This window comes from Rana temporaria, chromosome 2 (genome assembly GCF_905171775.1).
Source record: "Rana temporaria chromosome 2, aRanTem1.1, whole genome shotgun sequence".
Classification (NCBI taxonomy): domain Eukaryota; kingdom Metazoa; phylum Chordata; class Amphibia; order Anura; family Ranidae; genus Rana; species Rana temporaria.
The window spans coordinates 503,003,288-503,026,486 of record NC_053490.1 but is presented as its reverse complement, the minus strand read 5'-3'; the positions used below and the strand labels follow the sequence as shown (position 1 = coordinate 503,026,486).

The 23,199-nt window shown below is 46.2% G+C and overlaps 1 protein-coding gene across 8 annotated transcripts in view; it reads left to right on the top strand.

Moving 5' to 3' along the window:
* Positions 1–23,199, top strand: part of SYNJ1 (synaptojanin 1) — a 198,603-nt gene that overhangs the window by 71,874 nt on the left and 103,530 nt on the right. For all 8 annotated transcript variants that reach the window (XM_040338878.1, XM_040338882.1, XM_040338881.1 and 5 more), the window contains exons 3-7: positions 975–1,061; positions 4,513–4,780; positions 14,575–14,800; positions 18,800–18,883; positions 23,016–23,077. In XM_040338878.1, the coding sequence (XP_040194812.1) occupies positions 975–1,061; positions 4,513–4,780; positions 14,575–14,800; positions 18,800–18,883; positions 23,016–23,077 (727 nt within the window). The remainder of the gene's footprint in view (positions 1–974; positions 1,062–4,512; positions 4,781–14,574; positions 14,801–18,799; positions 18,884–23,015; positions 23,078–23,199) is intronic.

The following is a 23,199-nucleotide window of genomic DNA, read 5'->3' as shown; positions in this document are numbered from 1 at the left end:
GTTTGGGGGTTCTAATTAGAGGGAAGAAGATGGCAGTGAAAAATAGTGAAAAATTACATTAGAATTGCTTTTTAACTTGTAATGCTTAACTTGTAATACCAACGGCCACCACCAGATGGCGCCAGCTTACACATCTGGTGGTAATAACTTGTAATATCAACGGCGCACCACCAGATGGTGTCAGCTTACAAAAAAAAAGTTTTTTTTTTGTTTTTTTTTTGCCCACCTTCCAAGCCAAGTCGCCAGGACGCTATTTCTAGTCGCCCTGGCGACCGGGATTTGTCGAGCCCTGGCCTTAATACAGGCTTACCTGTAGCATAATATTATAAAAATGGGTTTACAACCACTTTTAAGGTGTGGGGAGTTTCCTGGCCATGGACCCAAAATGTCAATGTTTTGTTCCCCAAGCCAATTGGTTACCACTTTTGCCTTATGAGGTGCTCCCTCATGCTGGAAAAGGCATTGTTTCCTCACCAAACTGTTCTTGGAGGGTTGGGAAAAGTTGCTCTCGGAGGATGTTTTTGTACCATTCCTTATTCATGGATGTGTTCTTAGGCAAAATGGAGAGTGAGCCCCCCACTCCCTTGGCTGAGAAGTAACCCCACACATGAATGGTGTCGGGATCCTTTACTGTTGGCATGACACAGGATTGATGGTAGCGCTCCCCTTTTTTTCTCCAGACAAGGTTTTTTTTATCGGATGCCACAAACAATTGGAAAGGGGATTCTTCCGAGAAAATGACTTTCCCCCAGTCCTCAGCAGTCCAATCCCTCGACCTTTTGCACAATATCAGTCTGTCGCTGATGTTTTTCCTGGAGAGAAGTGGCTTCTTTTCCCTTCTTGACGCCAGGCCATCCTCAAAGTCTTCGCCTCACTGTGCATGCAGACGTACTCGCACCTGCCTGCTGCTCTGTTTTATGAATGCGGGTGTAATCGGTTTCATTGACAATATTTCTTGCCTTTTTGTTTTACAGCCTCGGCAGAAAAAGAAGCCATTAAGAGCAGATATACAAAAGTCATGGATGCCTATGGCCTGTTGGGAGTTCTGCGACTTAATCTTGGTAAGATTTTCTGAATGGATAGTGGACCTGTACTAAACACTTTAAAGCCTTATATATGTTTGTGCAGAACTAATGGCATGCAAATATACACTGGGGCCCAGATTCTCAAAGGGCTTACGACGGCGCAGCGCCATGTACGCCGTCGTAAGTCCTAATCTGGGCCGTCGTATCTATGCGACTGATTCTTAGAATCAGTTACGCATAGATATCCATTAGATCCGACAGGCGTAAGTCTCTTACGCCGTCGGATCTTAAATGCAATTTTTTTTTGTCCGCTAGGTGGCACGTCTGTCGTTTTCATGGTCGAGTATGCAAATTAGCTAGATATGCGAATTCCCGAACGTACGCGCGGCCGACGCAGTAAAGTTACAACGTTTACGTTAGGCTTGTCCCGGCGTAAAGTTGCCCCTGGGTATATGGGGCGCAACCAATGTTAAGTATGGCCGTCGTTCCCGCGTCGAAATTTATAAATTTACGTTGTTTGCGTAAGTCGTCCGTGAATGTTGCTGGACGTAATTTACGTCCACGTCAAAACCAATGACGTCCTTGCGACGTCATTTAGAGCAATGCACCCCGGGATATTTTAGGGACGGCGCATGCGCAGTTCGTTCGGCGCGGGGACACGCTTCATTTAAATGAAACGCGCCCCCTACCCGCTGAATTTGAATTCCGCCGGGTGATTTACGTTACGCCGCCCCAACTTTACACGCAAGTGCTTTGTGAATAAAGCACTTGCCTGAAAAACTTGTGGTGGTGTAACGTAAATCAGATACGTTACCCCCGCGCAGTTTTACGCCATTCTACGAGAATCTGGGCCTGTGTTGTCAAAAGTATTGGGATGTCTGCCTTTACACATATGAACTTTAATGGCGTCTTAGTCCTTAGGGTTCAATATTGAGTTGGGCCACCCTTTGCAGCTATAACAGCTTCAACTCTTCTGGGAAGTCTGTCCACAAGATTTAGGAGTGTGTCTATGGGAATGTTTGACCATTCTTCCAGAAGCGCTTTTATGAGGTCAGGTCCTGATGTTGGACAAGAAGGACTGGCTTACAGTCTCCATTCCAATTCATCCCAAAGGTGTTTTATCGGATTGAGGTCAGGACTCTGTGCAGGCCAGTCAAGTTCCTCCACCTCAAACCTACTCATCCATGTCTTTATGGACCTTGCTTTGTACACTGGTGCGCAGTCATGTTGGAACAGAAAGGGGCCCTCCCCAAACTGTTCCCACAAAGTTGGGAGCATGAAATTGTCCAAAATATCTTGGTATGCTGCCGCCTTGAGTTCCCTTCACTGGAACTAAGGGGCCAAGCCCAATGCCTGAAAAACAACCTCACACCATAATCTCCCCTCCACCAAATGATTTGGACCAGTGCACAAAGCAAGGTCCATAAAGACATGGATGAGTGAGTTTGGGGTGGAGGAACGTGACCGACCTGCAAAGAGTCCTCACCTCAGAGACCTCATCTCTGTGGTCCTTAATTTTGAACGCACTGTCAACTAAACTGGAGCATGCAGACCTACTCATGATTCTGGCATTTGTAAGACTAGCAAAAGTGTGCATGTTCAGTGATTAGGACAAATCGGCCTCGGTGGGGTTCCTCGAGCCATTGATAAGTCGCTTCTATTCAGAGTCTGGTGTAGGACAGGAAAATTGGGACAGTGTAAGATGAAGCCTTGGGCCCCTTTTTTACAAAAATAATCTGTCTCTAAGGCTACTTTCGCACTGAGGCGCTTTTCCAGGCGCTAAAGGGCTAAAGATCGCGGCTGTAAAGCGCCTGAAAAAACTCCTCCCCTGCAGCCCCAGTGTGAGAGCCCGAGTGCTTTCATACTGGAGCAGTGCGCTTGCAGGACGTTAGAAAAAGTCCGGCAAGTAGCATCTTTCGGGTGGTGCAGGAGCGGTGTATACACCGCCCCTGCCATTAAAATCAATGGGCAGCGCTGCTGAAGCGCCGCTTTGCGGGCGTTGTTAACCCTTTATTTGGCCACTAGTTAAAAGCGTTCTGCTAGCGGACAAAAGCACCACTCTTGCAGCAATTCAAATTAGCAGAACTTTACCACCCCCCGCCCCAGTGTAAAAGTAGCTTCATTATTAGCCGATGGTTTAAAAGACCCTGGGCTGGATTCAAGAAGCCATTGCGCCTGTGTAACCATAGTTACACAGCGCAATTGCTTACTTGCCCCAGCGTAACGAATGCTCCTGATTCAGTAACCTTGTTACGCCGACTGCAGCCTAAGATATGTGCGGCATAAGGCTCTTATGCCCGCATATCTTAGGCTGCATTCTTGCGATGGCCGCTAGGTGGCGTTCCCGTTGTGCTCAGCGTATAGTATGCAAATTGCATACTAACGCCGATTCACAACGTTACGCGAGCCCTGCGTACGCAGTTTACGTCATTTCCGTACGGCGGTTTTTGCGTAAGGCTGCCCCTGCCCCTATTAGCAGGGGCAGCCAATGTTAGGTATACCCGTCGTTCCCGCGTCGCGAAATTTCAAATTTACGTAGTTTGCGTAAGTGATCCGTGAATGGCTGGACGCCATTCACGTTCACTTTGAAGCAAATGACGTCCTTGCGATGTCATTTGCCGCAATGCACGTCGGGAAAGTTTCCTGACGGAGCATGCGCTCTACGATCGGCGCGGGAACGCGCCTAATTTAAATGATTCCCGCCCTACGGGATCATTTAAATTGCGCGCGCTTACGCCGGGCATTTTGCCGGCGCGCCCACGCAATTTACGGAGCTACTGCTCCGTGAATCAAGGGCAGCGCAGTACATTTGCGGGGGCGCAGGGCAAAAACGTTGCCCTGCGCCTCCGTAAAAAAAGCGCAAATCCAACTGAATCCAGCCCCCTGTCACTAGACTATTTACTTCAACACCAATCTTCCCATAAGATTATATGTGCATTTAGCATATTTTATGCATGCTTTTTACCTGTAAAATAGTTTCCACCTTGGATGAGATGTCAGGAGCCCCAGCACTGTCAGAGCTGTTATTTATGTGACACTATAGCAGGCTTTCTCAGCCTTTATCATAGGGGAACCCTTGAATAAACTTCAGGTCTTGGGAACCCCTGCTAATAATTACTATATATACAGATCATTGTACATAGCGTGATATCAGGTCACGGAAGAGAATGCTCCTACACTTGTGGTCATTAGCAAGAATTCCCCCTACAGATGGCTATAAAGATCATTGGTGCAGAAATTTCTCCTTGTTCAAGGAACCCCAGAGGAACCCTAGTTGAAAGGCTATATATTCTATTCCCCTTTGTTCTTCCTCTAGGAGCTACAGAAAATGTTGGGTAGGGAGGGGTATAGACGTTGGGCCATTAAATCATGGAGAGAAAAAAAATCACAAAGTAATTTATTTTTATGGAGTTTTTTTTGTTTTTACATGCAGTTCTTTTAAGTTGGTGACAAGGTCTCTTTAAATAATGGATGCAATTTCTTCCAGGGGAGACTATGTCGTATTATCTGGTGGTGGTCACCGGCTGTATGTCAGTAGGAAAGATTCAGGACTCTGAAGTCTTTCGTGTCACCTCCACGGAGTTCATCTCCCTAAGGATCGACCCCGCGGATGAAGATCGGATGTCTGAGGTCCGCAAGGTGCTGAACTCCGGCAGTTTCTACTTTGCCTGGTCTGCGACGGGTGTCAGTCTGGACCTCAGCCTCAATGCCCACCGCAGCACACAGGACCAGAGGACAGACAACCGATTTTTCTGGTAGGTCCATCTGTGATCTTGTATTTATTCTTTAAGCCTTATAGGAGAATTACAGTTTGGTCCATATATATTTGGACACGGACACAATTTTCATTTTTTTAGGTATTTACCAAAACATATTCATATATGTGCTGAAGGTGTACACTCTCAGGTTTAATTTGAGGGTATGTACATCCAAATCGGAGGAAGGGTTTAGGAATTAAAGCTCTGAATAGCCTCCCCCCCCCCCTTTTTTCAATGGACCAAAAGTAATTGGATCAAAAGCTGTTTCATGGCAAGGTGTGGGCTACTCCTTCGTTATTTCTTCATCAATTTGGCAGGTAAAGGGTCTGGAGTTGCATTTGTAATCTATTGCTGTGAACCTACATCATGTGTTCAAAAGAGCTGTCCATGCAAGTGAAACAGGCCATTGTAAGGCTTCAAATAGGAAACCTCCATCAGAGAGATGGCAGAAACATTGGGAGTGGCCAAATCAAGTTTGGTACATTCTGAGGAAAGAAGAATGCACTGGTGAGCTCTGCAACATAAAAAGGCCTAGATGTCCATGGAAGACAACAGTGGTGGATGATCGCAGGATCCTCTCTATGGTAAAGAAGAACCCATTCACAACATCCAGACAAGTGAAGGACACTCTCCAGGAGGTGGGGGTATCATTGTTAAAGTCTACAATCAAGAGAAGACTTCACTGGAGCAAATACAGAGGTTTCACCATAAGGTGCAAACCATTCATAAGCCTGAAGAATAGAGAAAAAAGTGTGGAGAAGGCTTGGAACAGCTCATGATCCAAAGCACACATCATCATCATCTAAAAAACATGGTGGAGCATGCAGTGTGATGGCATGGGTATGCAAGGCTTCCAGTGGCACTGGGTCATTGGTGTTTATTGATGATGTGACAGAAGACAGATGCAGCCAGATGAATTCTGCAGTGTGATATATACTGTCAGCCCAAATTCAGCCAAATGCAGCAAAGTTGATTGGACGGCACTTCAAAATACAGATGGACAACGATCCAAAACACACTGCAACCCAGGAGCTTTTGAAGGAAAATAAGTGGAATATTCTGCAATGGCCAAGTCAATCACCTGATCTCAACCCAATTGAGCATGCTTTTCACTTTCTGAAGCTAAAGGCAGGAAGACCCACAAACAAAGAACTACTGAAGACAGTTGCAGTTAGAGCCTGGCAAAGCATCTGTAAGGAGGAAACCCAGTCTTGGGTAATGTCCATGGGTTCCAGACTTCAGGAAGTCATTGCCAGTAAAAGAATTCTCAACAAAATATAAAAAAATAACATTTCTTTATCGTACATCACGGGACACAGAGCAGCATAGCCATTACATATGGGTTATATAGTGCACCTTCAGGTGATGGACACTGGCACTCTCCGACAGGAAGTTCCCTCCCTATATAACCCCCACCCATAGTGGGAGTACCTCAGTTTTTTCGCCAGTGTCTTAGGTGTTGGTGCACATTGAAGAGCTCTGCCTATAGTTGTCCTCTGGACCAGGGCAAGCCGACCGGATCCGTCCAAGGTGCTTCATAGCCAAAGTGGACGGTACCCGGGCCCCCAGGTCCTGGAGGGGGTTTTGCCTATAACGCTTCTCCTTTGTGAGAGCTGGACTCTGGGTTCCAGGACTGGTTTCTTGCAACCAAGTAATTCCTGTTGCCAGCAGTGCTATATAGGTCCAGGAGTGTGGTGTTTCTAATCTGGACCCCGGTACCTGAAGGTCTATGACGATACCCACGTTTTAGGGGGAAGATTGGGCCTCTTGCAATGGCAATACCCTGCGGCGTGGAGAAGGTAAGAGGGGGCCTGCGGAACTTGGTTTGTCAGCAGGCCCCCACAGGGGACTCTGGGTTTAGCCCACTTTATGCCTCTGTGCATGGGCGCCTCATTCCACAAAGTCTGAGTGACAGGATGGTTCTATGTACCCATTAATGCTTCCCCTGGCTGGTTCTGGTAGACGGCTGCATGACCATAAGGTTTACCAAAAGAGATAGCTGCTATTGCGCTAGGGGGGGTCACCTTTTGTAGCATGGAGGTCTTACCATCCGCGCAGCTACAGGTGTTCCCCCGTAAACCTGTTCGGGTGTCTCTCCCCTGCAGCTCCACGTGTGTCTCTGCTCCTCCAGCAGCGTCCGGAACGGGCGCGCGCGCGCGCGCGGTGTAAATAGACGCGGGACGCTGCGTGAGGGAGGCGGAGTTTCGGGGCGGTCCCTCTTCCTGCTCTGAGAGCCTATATTAGGCTGGCAGTCGATCTGGGTCACCGTGGGACACGGAGCAGCGGCGCTGTTAGCTGCTCGAGAGCAGTACCTTGCGAAGGGAGAGTGACACCCGGTGGTGATTTTGGTGAAGTACACTTTTCTATAAGGGCCTGCGGCTCGATTCTTGTTTAAAGGCCGGTGTACTTGCAGCAGTCTGAGCCTTGCTACCCACGACTCTATCCCAGATCAGCATAAAAGGTGGCTTTACTTAGCTCATTTAGTGTGAGTTACAAGCCCTTGGGGCATTGTATTGTCCATCTTCATTAGGTTATGGGAAGTTTAATTATTTAACAGCACCCTAACCTATTAATTTTTTGACACTTTTTTTCAAGAGGTGTTTTTTGTCTCTGCTGATTAAGACAGTCAGTTGTGTTTAGCGGAGTACCTTGGGTTTGTATAGATGGCTCCTAAGGGCGCGGGAAGCACCAAAAATGCTAAAGCTACAAAAAAGCAGAGGGGTTCCCCATCGGGTTCGGAGGATCTTGGCCAGGCCTCTGCAGTGCCTTCCTCCCCGGACAGACCAGAGGTCGTTAGCCCAGTTGAGCCATTGGGGTTGCTAGGTGCTACGGCTGGCCCTACCCAACCAACTCCCTCCTTTGTTACGGAGGAGATGTTAGCCGCCACCTTAGGTGGATTTGAGCGAAGGATGACTGCTTTATTAACCGCCTCATTACCCGGGAAGAAACGGACTAGGTCCCCTTCCCCTAGGGTTGACTCTCCAGATGAGGAGGTCCTTTCCCAAGAAGAAATTGATTTCTTGGCGGAGCAGGGGGATGACCCCCTGGAACAGGGTTCGGAGGAATCCACAATAGAGGAACCGTTCTCAGCCTCTCAGGCAGAGAGACTATGGATCCAGTCCCTAGCGGACATGGTACGGACGGCATTTAAATTACCCCTGCCTGAACCTCAGGCTACCGTATCCTCCCTTGGTTCCTTAAAAGCTCCCCAATCCAATGCGGTTTTTCCGGTCCATCCCTTACTGAGGGACCTAATCTTTCAGGATTGGGCCAAACCAGATAGGATTTTTCTTCCTCCTAAGAGGTTTTCAGTTTTATATCCTTTAGAAGAAGGTTTTTCTAAAAAATGGACTGTCCCTACTGTGGACGCAGCCATTTCATGTGTCAATAAGTCCTTGACGTGTCCGGTAGACAACATTCACATGTTTAAGGATCCTGTCGATAAAAGGCTTGAAACTCTGCTAAAATCTTCCTTTGCCACCGCAGGTGCTGTAGTGCAACCAGCGGTAGCCGCCATTGGAGTATGCCAGGCATTGAAGGACCAGGCCAAACAGGTTCTAAGAGACCTTCCGGCACAACAGGCACAGGACTTGGCTGATCTGCCTAGGGCATTATGCTTTGCCGTAGATGCCATTAAGGATTCCATCCAGCAAGCTTCTCGGTTATCCTTATTTCTGGTTCACATGAGAAGACTTTTATGGCTAAAAAATTGGTCGGCAGAGACTCCCTGTAAGAAACTCTTAACTGGGTTTTCGTTCCAGGGGGAGAGGTTGTTTGGAGATGATCTGGATAAGTATATTCAGAAGATTTCCAGTGGCAAGAGCACTCTCTTGCCTGTTAAAAAGAGGTTTCGAGGGCCAACCTTTAAGCGCCCAAACTCTCCAGGTCCAGGTCCCTCACCCTCCAGGCAGTATCGACGGCCTGCTGGCCGTTCACCCGCAAACAGACCGCAAGGGCAAGCTTCAGGTAACAAGAAGCCGTGGTTTCGCAAACCACTTAAAGCTGCCCCTAAAGCGAATCTGTGAAGGGACGCCCCCACTCTCTCGGGTGGGGGGAAGACTCCGCTTTTTCTCGGAGCTTTGGGAGGCCAGAATCTCCGACGAATGGGTTCTGTCCTCAGTGGCTCAGGGGTACAAGTTGGAGTTTTTGGGGTTTCCCCCTCCTCACTTCCAGGAGTCCAGGCTCCCAAGCGATCCAAAGAAAGGGGTCTCGCTTCTAGCAGCCCTAGATCGCCTCTTAAATCAACGAGTGATTATGGAAGTACCATCTCAGGAGCGCGGACAAGGATTTTATTCAAATCTATTTATAGTCCCAAAGCCCAACGGCGATGTAAGACCAATATTGGATTTAAAAACCCTGAACCGTTATTTAAGGGTTCGCTCCTTCCGTATGGAGTCCATTCGTTCAGTGATGGCCGCCCTACAGGGAAAAGAATTTCTCGCATCCATCGACATCAAGGATGCATACCTGCACGTGCCAATCTACCCCGGCCATTTCAAGTACCTCCGGTTTGCCTTAGGCCATCGGCATTTTCAATTCATGGCCTTGCCCTTCGGGCTAGCCACGGCTCCCCGGGTCTTCACCAAAATTTTGGCCCCGGTGTTGGCCAACCTAAGATCCCAGGGGATCCTGGTTATGGCTTATCTAGACGATCTACTAGTCGTCGATCTTTCAGCAGCCAGCCTAAAGCAGGCAGTTTGCTTAGTGGTAAATTATCTAGAATCCCTGGGTTGGGTTCTAAATCAGGACAAGTCGGCCTTGCAGCCCACAAGAAGGTTGGAGTATCTTGGGTTAATTCTAGATACTATGCAGCAGAAGGTCTTTCTTCCCCAGTCCAAGGTGGATTCTATAAAGGAATTGATCCAGGTGGTTCTAAGCAGCGCAAGGCCAACAGTTCGCCTGTGTATGCGCCTCTTGGGCAAGCTAGTGGCCACCTTCGAGGCAGTGCCCTACGCCCAAATCCACTCTCGAAAATTGCAGAAAGCAATTCTCGCAGCTTGGGACAAGAGAATCCAGGCCCTGGATCTTCCCATATCCCTGTCCCAGGCAGCTCGTCAGAGTCTGTGCTGGTGGCTGGTCCCACAAAACCTTTTGAGGGGAAGGTCGTTCAGTCCAGTTTCATGGAGGATTGTGACTACAGACGCGAGTCTTTTGGGGTGGGGCGCAGTCCTGGAAGGATTGACCCAGCAAGGGAAGTGGTCGAGAGCAGAATCGATTCTGTCAATAAATGTTCTGGAGATACGAGCAATCCGGTTGGCTCTAGTTGCAAGGACAGATGTATTACAGGACTCCCCTGTGAGGATACAGTCCGACAACGCCACGGCTGTGGCCTACATAAACCACCAGGGCGGCACCAGGAGTCAAGCAGCCCAGAAGGAGGTGGACCGGATCTTTGCTTGGGCAGAGTCCCATGTTCCCTGCATCTCAGCAGTGTTTATCCCCGGGGTGGACAATTGGCAGGCGGATTTCCTCAGCCGCCATCAGATGTCTCCGGGAGAATGGTCCCTCCATCCCGAAGTATTTCAGGCCATCTGCCAAAGATGGGGAGTCCCGGAGGTGGACATAATGGCCTCCAGATTCAATACGAAGTTGACCAAGTTCGTGTCGCGGACAAGGGATCCATTGGCCTACGGGACGGACGCCCTGGTATGTCCTTGGCATCAGTTTGCACTGATCTACGCCTTCCCTCCGTTACGGATGCTGCCCCGTCTTCTTCTCAGAATTCAGGTGGAGCACAAACCAACGATTCTAGTAGCCCCCGCGTGGCCCCGGAGGCCTTGGTACTCCTTAATAATAAGGATGGCAGTAGAAGAACCTTGGGTCCTCCCGTTAAGGCCGGACCTCCTCTCACAAGGACCGTTCTTCCATCCTGCCTTACAGGCCCTAAATTTGACGGCCTGGCGGCTGAATCCCTAATTCTTAGAAACAGGGGCCTCTCTGGCCGGGTCATTCCCACCCTGATTAATGCAAGAAAGCCAGTCTCTAGGCTTATATACTATAGGGTGTGGAAGGCTTACATTACATGGTACGAGGCTAAGAGATGGCATCCCTGCAAGTATGTCATTGGGAGAATCTTGGAATTCCTACAATTAGGAGTAGAAAAGGGTCTGGCTATTAGCACAGTCAAAGGACAGGTCTCGGCCCTATCCATTTTCTTTCAGAGACCTCTGGCCTCTCACTCCTTAATGAAATCTTTTTTGCAAGGGGTTATTCGGATTAACCCTCCGATTAAAGCTCCCCTATATCCTTGGGATCTAAACTTGGTTCTGTCGGCTTTGCAAAGTCAGCCCTTTGAACCACTGTCTGAAATCCCGCTGGTCTTGTTGACTAGGAAACTAGTTTTTTTGGTCGCTATGGCTTCCGCCAGAAGGGTATCAGAACTGGCAGCCTTGTCATGCAAGACACCTTATTTGATTGTACATAAGGACAGGGTCGTTCTTCGGCCACATCCGTCCTTCCTACCGAAGGTGGTATCTAGCTTTCATTTGAATCAGGACTTGATTCTTCCGTCCTTTTTTCCTAAACCTTCCTCTAAGAAGGAGAGACTCCTGCATTCCTTAGATGTGGTTAGGGCTGTTAAGATTTATCTAAAAGCCACAGCCCAGATTCGCAAGACTGAAGTCTTATTTATTCTGCCGGAAGGACCTAAAAAAGGTCAGGCAGCGTCTAAAGCCACCATTTCCAAGTGGATTAGACAAGTGATTGTACAGGCCTACGGCCTGAAAGGTAAGAGCCCGCCCTTGTCGATCAAGGCTCATTCCACGAGAGCCGTGAGCGCCTCTTGGGCAGCGTATCACCAGGTCTCCATGGCCCAAGTCTGCAAGGCAGCGACCTGGTCGTCGGTTCATACGTTTGCTAAATTTTATCAAATGGACGTTAGGAGGAACGCTGATTCAGCCTTCGGGCAGGCGGTTCTGCAGGCCGCAGTATAAGATCCTCTTGTCCTATGGCACCCGCTGTTTTTTTATGTGCATGGTTGTTTTCCCTCCCCTCATTTGCATTGCTTGGGGACATCCCATATGTAATGGCTATGCTGCTCTGTGTCCCGTGATGTACGATAAAGAAAAGGGGATTTTTAATAACAGCTTACCTGTAAAATCCTTTTCTTGTAGTACATCACGGGACACAGAGCTCCCACCCCTCTTATGGGGAATTTTGGGATGCATATTGCTTGCTACAAAACTGAGGTACTCCCACTATGGGTGGGGGTTATATAGGGAGGGAACTTCCTGTCGGAGAGTGCCAGTGTCCATCACCTGAAGGTGCACTATATAACCCATATGTAATGGCTATGCTGCTCTGTGTCCCGTGATGTACTACAAGAAAAGGATTTTACAGGTAAGCTGTTATTAAAAATCCCCTTTTTATTTATGATTACCGTATATACTCGAGTATAAGCTGACCCGAATATAAGCTGAGGCACCTAATTTTACCACAAAAAACTGGGAAAACGTATTGACTTGAGTATAAGCCTAGGGTGGGAAATGCAGCTGCTAGTGTAAGTGGAAAAGAGGTTCAACAATGCCCATCTGCATGCCTCACTGTGACTCATGTACCTAATATCCCACTGTGTCGTGCAGTCTTAACTGCAGTCGGCGGCCGACAAGGGTAACAAAGCCCCGCCTCCTCCTCCGTGATTGGCGGAAGACTGATTCGGTTTCCCAGCAGTGAGTCAGTGTGTAGTGTTCCGTCTATCACGGGCGAGGAGGAGGCGGGGCTTTGTTTACACTGGACGGCCACCGACTGACTGCATGACAGCGGGAGACTCGAGTATAAGCCGAGGGGGGGCTTTTTCTGCACAACAAAATGTGCTGAAAAAGTCAGCTTATCCTCGGGTATATATGGTATATTCATTTGTCCAATTACATTTGAGCCCCTAAAAATGGGGGGGACTGTGTATAAAAATGGTTGCAGTTCCTAAAATTTGTACTTTATATTTATGTTCAACTCCTTGAATTAAAGTTGAAAGTCTGCATTCACATTAATTTTGGATTGTTTCTTTTTAAATTTATTCTGGTGACATACAGAGCCAAAAGTATGAAAATTGTGCCTCTGTCCAAATATATATAGACCGAACTGTATATGGCGAGAAACAAATGTGGGAGCCACCATTGCATGCGTAATTTGTAAGGTGCATATTCCAAGGCTGACATTCATACTCTTCCCTTACTATTTGGCACGTCACTGACCTGGACAAGTATATAGTATATCAGGTGTCAGGATATGCGATAGGCACATGCATGTTCCGGGTCAGTGATTAAGGTTGATCCTTCAAGTCTACATCAGTAATGGCAGTTCCCGTGTTGATCTTTACAGCATACCCTTTGGCGGAAGGATGCCATTGTGATCTGTCTGAAAATTGCTAGGCTACCACTGACATCAACACTTTAAGTTGCTAACCTGGAATAAGAATTCAGCAATTTAAAATCAGTGGCGTCAAAGCCCCAGATCTGTATGCTTGGCCAAGGTCAGCGACTCAAATTATTGAAGGCATTGTAGGTGGGCAGAGGAGCTGGGCCAGCAGATAAAATGTTACACTCCCAGAAGAGGTGAGGAATATGACCTGCAAGTAATTTAAAATTAATTTAAGTCGTTAAAGCGGAGGTTCACCCAAATAACATCTATATCAGACCAACTTCTTTATACTTTACGCTGTACATACCATATAATCTATACTTGCAATCTGGCTTCCGGGTACTTCTCCCTGCGGGAGTAGGCGTTTCTATGCTGAGGAGGAATGTCCTCTGTGAGGTCGCCCAGATGATTGACGTCCTTTCAGAAATAAGGATAAGGCCCCGCCCCCTGTATTGCGTAGGCGCGTCGCGAGTCACGGCATTTCCGAAAGAAGCTGAACATGAAGAAGCTCTATACGGCGCCTGCGCAGTCCGCTCTACAGGCTCCTAGTCGGTGCACAGGCGCCCTATAGAGCCGACTGGCAGCTCTGCATGTTCGGCTTCTTTCGGAAACGCCATGACTCGTGACGCGCCTACTCAATATCCGCCGGGGGCGGGGCCTTTTTACGCCGGGGGGAACTTTTTCTGAAAGGATGTCAATCATCTGGGCGACCTCCCAGAGGACATTCCTCCTCAGCATAGAAACGCCTACTCCCGCGGGGAGAAGTACCCGGAAGTCAGATTGCAAATATAGATTATACGGTATGTACAGCGTAAAAAATAAAAATAAATGCGGACTGTACATGTTAGAAGTATAAAGAAGTTGGTCTGATATAGACGTTATTTGGGTGAACCTCCGCTTAAAAGTCTGAGGGCTTTCACACTGAGGCTCTGCGCTGGCAGGGCGTCCAAAAAAATCCTGCAAGCAGCTTCTTTGCAGCGCTTTAGGAACGATGAATACACCGCTCCTAAAGTGCCCCTTCCCATCGAAATCAATGGGAAGCGCCTGCAAAGCACCTTGGCACAGGCATTTTAACCCTTTTATTCCGCCACTAGCGGGGGTTAAAAGCGCTTTACCAGTGTTTTTCGGGCGCTGGCAGTGTGAAAGGACTCTTAAGGAGATTTTCCCTCTCTATTTGTCCTGTTTACCATTATCCTTGAAAGTAAAAAGTTGTCCCCAGAAAAGCAGAAGAGGTGAAATCTTCCAGTGGGGCACTAGTTCTGGTAACGTGGGGGTATTCCCTTAATTTGCAGGGATTTCTTCTCACTTCCTGTTTTGGCTACGAGACAGGAAGTAAAGGTAAATTTCTCTAATGGAGGGAAAAACTTTTGCCTATAGTCCTATTTTCAAGCCATTCAATGTAAAAAAAAAAAAGTTGTAATTTGTCTGTCCTCTAGGAATCAGGCTCTGCACTTACACCTGAAGCATTATGGAGTGAACTGTGACGACTGGCTCCTGCGTCTTATGTGTGGCGGAGTGGAGATCAGGACTATTTATGCGGCACATAAGCAGGCCAAGGCTTGTATTATTTCCCGCCTGAGCTGTGAGCGCGCAGGGACAAGGTTCAACGTGCGGGGCACCAATGATAACGGCCAGGTGGCCAACTTTGTGGAAACGGAACAGGTGAGACGTCAGTGCTTTCTGTTGTGGTGTGCCTTATTCTGCCCCGCCCTGTATGACAGAGTTACAGGAAGCCTGCTATTGGTGACCTCCTTCCCTGTACATCGCTGGATCGAAGTCGAGCTCAGGTAAGTATTTACGGGGTTGCTGAGCATTGAATGAATGACTTGTATAGCGCTACACATGCAAACTGAATTGCCTCTAGGTGCTTTTTCCAGCCAGTGTCTGGTTGGCTGGTGCAGTCATTTTACCCTGTAGGATCTCGACACGCTTGGGACACACAGTCATACACACAGATATACATATATATACTGGGCCAATTTGGACAAGATCCAATTTACCTACCAGCATGTCTCTCTCTCCCGTTCAGTGTTTCACCTGCTGCAGGTTTAATTGCTTTCTGGAACATAGGTGTGGAGCAAGGCAAATGGGCAGCATGACTATATATTTATACAGCCATGGCCCAGATGGCTGTTGGAAGTCTGCATAGATACTCAGAAACATATAGGTAGATTCACAAAGAGTTAGGCCGGCTTATCAGTAGATAAGCCGACCTAACTCGGAATCTACGCCGCCGTATGTTTAAGCGTATGCTCAAACAGAGATACGCTTAAACATATCTAAGATAGGCCGGCTTGCGCCATTCTATCTTAGATTGCAATGTTTCTGTTGGCCGCTAGATGGCGCTACCATTGCGGCCGGCGTAGATTATGTAAATGAGGGGATACGCGGATTCACGAACGAACGCAAACGTACGCCAGGCCTACGCCGTCGAATTACGTAGTTTCCGTAAGGGATAGGCCGCCCGAAGTTAGAGCTATGCTCTAGTGGCCTAGCCAATGTTAAGTATGGCCGCCGTTCCCGCCGCAAATTTCGAAATGTTAACGTCGTTTGCGTAAGTCGTCCGCGAATCGGGATTTACGTTTACTTCCACGTCGAAATCAATAGGCCCGTACGGCGTACTTAGCCGCAATGCGCACTGGGAAATTTAGTCGCCCGGCGCATGCGCAGTGTCAAAAAACTTCAAAAACGTGAGGTCAAGCCTCCTTTCCATACAACACGCCCCCCTCCAAGTCATTTGAATTAGGCGCCCTTACGCCCGCTCGTTTGAGGCTACGCCGCCGTAGATTAGCAGGTAAGTGGTTTGAAAATCACTACTAGCCTAACTAATTTACGGTGGTGTAGCCTAAACAGGCTAGGCTAGGCCGTCCTAACGTTAGGCCAATGTATGTGAATCTACCTAATAGATCTTCCAGGTCTTTTTCCTTAGGACTTCACAGCCTAAGGGGGGGGGGGGGGGTTGCTTGCCCACTTAGACCATCCTGCCGTGTGCATGCAGGGTGTTAAGGCCTCAGGTGAGCGACCTTAGGGCCTGCTTTGCTGGAAGCTGTAGAAAGCAGACTGAGCAATTGTCATCTGAGGATCCAGACACAGGAGCGTGTGTCACAAGAATGTTGGAATGGGATGATCTCGCCTCTACCTTTTTAAAAGATGATATCCGTCTTTGCAAAAGCATCTGATGCACACAAAGTGGTTTTATATCTTTTGTGGCCCAAAGTGGACTTTCACATGTTAGATGCACTAGGGATGATTACTCTGCAATCTAAAACGCCCATTTTTATTTTTTTGGTGCCCCACCCCTTCGCCACTATTCTTTCCTTGGCTAGAAGGATGTCTCCAGCACTCTGAAGTCCTCTGGGATATGTACGTCACATATACCAGGATGCTGGGATATGTTTTTTTTTTCTTTTTTTTTTCAGTTTAATAAGGTCCATAATAAAAGATCATTGTTGTGAGTTGTCCTACTTTACTACCGTATTTATTGGGGTATAGCGCGCTCACGCGTATAGCGCGCACCCCTAAAGTTGGCCAGAAATTCCTGTGGAAAAAATGATTTTGTACTTACAGTTTTGGTGTCTTGCGCGGCGTCCATCGGCGGGCTCGTCGGGTTCGGCGTCCGTCTGCGGCTTCGGGTGTCCTCTTCGTCGGGTCCGGCGTCCTTCTGTGGCGTCCTCCTTGCTCGTTTCCCACTTTCCCGCGCCGAGTTTGAATACTGCGCCGGCATATACCGAGCGCAGTACACTCGGGCAGGCTCGGCTACTGTCGCGCTCACGTCCTGTACGTCCAGGACGTGAGCGCGGGAGGAGCCGAGACTGCCCGACTATACACGAGTGTACTGCGCTCGGTATATGCCGGCGCAGTATTCAAACTCGGTGCGGGTGTCGGCGTATACCGCGCACCCACGATTTTGCCCTGATTTTTCAGGGCAAAAAAGTGCGCGGTATACGCAGATAAATACGGTAATTCTTCTTTACATTTTTAAAAAAGACATATACATTGTTTTTCTCTTGCATTTTTTGATGAGCTCTGTCATGTATTTTTATTAGAAATAGATGGAAAAAATGTAATGTGTAAATTCACTAGTAAAAGACAATATTGTCTTTGCCATATCCTGATATAAGGACAGCTTCAGTCTAACTGGTTGCTGTGGTCACTACTCCACCCTGCAATTACTGGATGGGGGAGATTTACGAAAACTGGTGCAGCGGTGTATAGTAACCAATCGGATTCTAACTTCAGCTTGTTCAATTGAGAATTCAAAAATTCTTATCTGAATGCCCAGTTTGGTAGCCATGATGGTGTCACATACCGGTTAGTAGATATGGAAAGGAGGTTTATGGAATTGACTGGAAATGCACCACTATGACAAATATATAAAATACAAATATAATTTTATTAAATACAAGCTTAAGACACCAATAAAATACATGCAGCAGTAAATGCAAATTTGCACAGGATGATAAGACTTTCTTCCTACAAGAAAAAGCTCCAGATCCCCAAAAAATCATGGGTATCCCTACGCGTTTCGACTTCAGGGTCTACGTCTGGGGATTCTCAAGAGCAACAGATTGAACAACGGTCTAAAAATATAAACCTTGATGAATTTCATAAATACATATGAATGCGCATAAACCTGTATATAGGAAAATGCATCGAGTAAGGCAACTTGCTACATATGGCAGGAAACACGTTTGTACCCATATATATTGGATGCACGGTACTTCCAGTTTATACAACTCTACCCCATTTGTTCATTGAGCCCTTATTATTCATTAGGTTTATGTCCTTTGAATTGTTTTCCACTTGTGGGGGCTTTGGAGGGATCCTGGTGCTCTTGTATGCATGTGTTCTTTTCCATATGTAGTAAGTTTCCTTACCTAATACATTCTCACGTGTGTGTGTGTGTGTGTGTGTGTGTGTGTGTATATGTATATGTGTATATGTATATATATACATACATACATACATACATACATACATACATACATACATACATACATACTGGTTTTTATGTGCATTCATATGTGTTTGACATTTATCACTGATTTTTATTTTTAGACAGATGTGCAATCTGCTCTTGAGAACCCCCAGATGAAGACCCTTGAGTGTAGGGATAACCCATGATTTTTTGGGGATCTAGAGCTTTTTCTTGCATGAAGAAAGAACTATTATCCTGTGAAAATTAGCATTTTCCGTTGCATGTATATTATTTAGTGTGTCAAGATTGTATTTAATAAAATGTATATTTGTATTTTATATATTTGTCATAGCGATGCCTTTCCAAAAGTCCCTTCCATAAACCTTCTGTTCTCCATCTTGTTCAATTGAGCTTTGATAATAAAACCTGGTAGCTGATTGGTTTCTATGCAAAGTTCTGTGCACCGGATTTTGCAGTCTCCAGTTTTATTAAATTTCCCCCCTTGTCAAACTCTGTCACTCTTTGCACTTGTTGAGTTGTGTCTTCTACGACTGAATAATCCCTAACAGCAGATGTACCCGTGACTTTCTCTATATTGTACATTTGTATAAGTGACGTGTTCTGTTGAATAGTTTGTATTTCCATTGTTTACCATCATGTATTTCATCGGCCTTCTGTGAAAAATCTTTCAGCGTAAACTCATTTTCTAATGTACTTTTCATCAAATGTCTGTTTTCCTGCAGGTGATTTACCTGGATGACTGCGTGTCCTCGTTTATACAAATCAGAGGCTCCATTCCCCTTTTCTGGGAGCAGCCAGGCTTACAGGTAACCTATAAGTCACAAGGCCAGTGTAAGCTTTGCGTTACTCGTGTTTTATGTACCTATAGAGTTCCAAATTTCTTTTGTATGAAAAGATGGAGACCACAAAAATACAGACGTCCATGTTTAAATGATGCCCTTTGTAAGCATTTGTGATCCTTTTTTTTTTTTTTTTTTTTTTACAAATAACATGGTGCTTTATTGTACAGAGAGAAATAAAACATACAGATCATACAATGATGCATTTTGTACAGGTGAAACACATATAACACATGGGTATACATAGGCAGAACTTAATACCGGTGCAGAGTGAAAAACACTGGATCGTCAAGGCCAAACGAGGGGAAACATAACACAAACAAAAGCATGTAATGCCAGAGGACCAAATTTCCTATCTGGGACGCCCGCGGGGCCATATAAATGCGTGCACGAAATACACAACTAGGCATAGGGAGAGAACAAATATATATAAAAACGGACTCAGATGGAGAGATCATTACACGTGGCAGCAGTCCCTATCCAAGGGTCCCAAATCTTGCCATATTTGGACAGACAGCCCCTATGAGCGTAGATTTTCTTTTTATATGGTAGTACACAATTACCAGCAGAGATCCACTCCCGGAGAGAAGGCGGCCCAACCTGAAGCCACCTCCGTGCCACGAGCACCCTGGCAATAAATAACGACTCTTGGAGAAATATCTTGTGGTATTTATCCGAATCGGGGTCCGGAAATATTCCCAGTAAACATTGCTTAGGGCATAGCGTCAGGGGAGACCCCATCTCGTCGTGAATAAATTGCACAATATGCATCCAGTAATCTTGTATAACTGGGCAGGACCAAAGGAGGTGAAAAAAAGGTACTGGAGGGGCTGTCACATCTAGGGCATAAAGGGTTATGGTCGGGTTTAGCCAAGCGGATAGGAGTCAAATAAGATCTGTGCAAAATGTTGAGATGTGTAAGACGGTCTGAAAATTTGACTGAGACCTTCTTGCTGGTTTCTAAAGCATCCTCCAATTCGTCATCCTCCAGCTCCCCCACGTCCCCAGACCAAATTTGTGATCCTTCTTAGTACTCTGTTCGCACCATCTTTACCAACTTTGAGGTGACCAACAACATGGCCCATCACCTGCACACTTTACACATTCTAGGTACATTCTGAACATCAGCAGGCTTTAATAACTATGTATTCTGTCAGTTGATGTAGCACACCAGCTTATAATTTGGCAGTATCTAATTCACTTTAAAGCAGTGGATGTCAACTTTAGAGGAAAAGAGGGCATCAACTGCAGCCCCTGGCAATACCAGAGGGCATAATAATTTAGTATATGTAATTGTAGCAAGGACTGTCAGGCTAGACATCCTAGAGCAGGGTTTCTCAACTAGGGTTGCTAAGGATTAGGGATGAGCTCCGGCGTGTTTGCACACTCCACATGCAGAGCCCGCCAGGAAGTCAGCACGGCACTGCACTAATCACAGGCAGGGAGACATTGTGCCGATGCGCGTCTGCAGAGATTGGGGAAATATCGCCCTTCCTGTGATTAGCACAGTGCTGACTTCCTAGCGCTCTGCACGTGGAGTGTGCTAACATGCTGAAGCTCATCCCTACTAAGGATTACTTGATCAATGAGAAATTTCTGCCTCTCGGATAAGTTCCCACTGACACCATTGATCTTTTTGGCTATCTGTAAGGGGGTAATTCTTCCCAATGACCACAGGGGGTAAGGGACATTCTTCCCAATGACCATCACTCTAATGTATCATGAGTTGTAGATATAATACATTTTTAGCAGGGGTTCCTTGAGACTGGAAAGCTATTTTAAGGGTTCCTCTGAGTTGAAAAGGTTAAAGGCTGTACTAGAAGAAAATGATGTCCAAAAAACATGGACAAGCTACAGGAGTGTTTGAAGACTGATATGATGCAGAACCAGTGAGAGATTGGAGGAATGTTATTAGAAATCCATATTCTCACTACAGTCTGCTCTGATTCAAGGCCGGCACAACAAGTACCAAGTAGAAAGGGCTACATATGACCCTCAGGCCACAAGTTTGACATCAGGGCTTTAAAAGCAAACCTTTCCATAGAGAAATATAGGGGCCGTCATGAAATCCTTCTACCAGGGCTCTTGTGTGGAGTCTCTGCTTTTCGATACTTTAAATTATCATGTAGATAAATAGCTAGATTCAGGTAGAGTTAGGTCGGCGTATCAGTAGATACGCCGACCTAACTCGGAATCTACGCCCACCTAAGTTTAAGTGTATTCTCAAACAGAGATACACTTAAACCTATCTAAGATAGGATGGCTTGCGCCGTCCTATCTTAGGGTGCAATATTTAGGCTGGCCGCCAGGTGGCGCTTCAATTGCGGTCGGCGTAGAATATGTAAATCACTAGATACGCCTATTCACGAACGTACGCCCGGCCGACGCAGTACAGATACGCCGTTTACGTAACGCTTTATCAGGCCTAAAGTTATTCCATCTAATAGATGGAATAGTAATGTTAAAGTATGGCCGCCGTTCCCGCTTTGAAATTCGAAAATTTTACGTCGTTTGCGTAAGTCGTCTGTGAATAGGGATTTACGTTGTTTACGTCCACGTCTAAATTAATAGGCCCGTGCGGCGGACTTGGCCGCAATGCACACTGGGAAATGTAGGCGCCCGGCGCATGCGCAGTTAGAAAAAAAAACTTCAATCACGTCGGGTCAAGCCTCATTATCCTAAAACACGCCCCCTCAGACAAATTTGAATTAGGTGCCCTTACACCCGCCCGCTTTAGGCTACGCCGCCGTAACTTAGCAGGCAAGTACTTTGAGAATCAAGTACTTGCCTCGCTAACTTACGGCGGCGTAGCCTAAACACGCTAAGCTACTCCGCCGCAAAGTTGCGGCCATCTCTCTGAATCTAGCCAAAAGATTTAACTTTTTTTTTTTTTTTTTTTACGAACTTTCCCAAATCTGCACACTTCTTCCATGACTAAAAGTATTGAAGCCAGGTAGATCGTATAATGGCCTGGCAGTTAGAACTGGAGGCAAGAAATGACATGACTGCCCCATTATTTATAAATAGATGCATTTTTTTTTTTTTTTTTTTTATTTACTTATTTTTTATTTATCAAATGAAATACAGCAAGGTTTTACATAATGCGATCCAAAAATTAACAGTTATTACATGACTTGGGAGAAATTCGACCATGTAAACCTCGTAACGTTAATCAAGGCCCATACTTCGGTAAGATTTACACTCCCTGATCTTTCTGAGTGACGAAGCAACTCTACAAATGACTTGGAGCCACATACTATTAACACTTCCACTGACTAATGCCGCATACACACGATCATTTTTTGGCATTTAAAAAACAACGGTTTTAAAAAATGTGATTTAAAATGATCGTGTGTGGGCTTCACAGCATTTTTCGGGTTTTAAAAAACGACAAAAAAAAAATCGAACATGCTGCATTTTTTAACAACGTTTTAAACAATGTCGTTTTTCGGGTTATAAAAAATGATCGTGTGTGGGCTTAAACAACGTGAAAAACCCGCGCATGCTCAGAAGCAAGTTATGAGACTGGAGCGCTCGTTCTGGTAAAACTACTGTTCGTAATGGAGTAAGCACATTCATCACGCTGTAACAGACAGAAAAGCGCGAATAGTCTTTTACTAACACAAAATCAACTAAAGCAGCCCAAAGGGTGGCTTCATCCGAATGGAACGTCCCCTTTATAGTGCCGTCGTACGTGTTGTACGTCACCACGTTTTGCTAGAGCATTTTTTTTTAACGATCGTGTGTGGGCAACGTGGTTTTAATGATGAAGTTGGAAAAAAATTCATTTTTTTTTTCTAGAGGCTGAAAAACGTTGTTTTTTACAAGCCGAAAAATTATCGTGTGTACGCGGCATTAGGCTTCAGTCATTCAAAGTTTCATGACTTTCTGAGTTAATTGCTTTACCTTTCCACCGGCTGGATAGTCAGTAACTTGGAAGAGATCCAAGTAAAACATGTTTGGGTCATCGATTTTGAGGGGATGGCAATACCATATATAAAATATTAAAAACAGCACTTGGTGAACAAGTTGGTGAACTTTGTTGTCAGACTCCTAAAGTGTCTTTAGTCATGTGTGTTTTGTCTTGTCTTTGGAAAAGGTTGGATCTCATCGTGTGAGGATGTCAAGAGGATTTGAAGCCAATGCTCCTGCTTTTGACAGGTATTGAACAGTGAGTGCTGATGCTGGGGGTGCATTGGATGGAGAGTGGGGAAAAAAACGAGCCCGGAGTTTGTCAATAAAATTATACTTTTAATATACAAAATACAGATAACCTTTTCAAA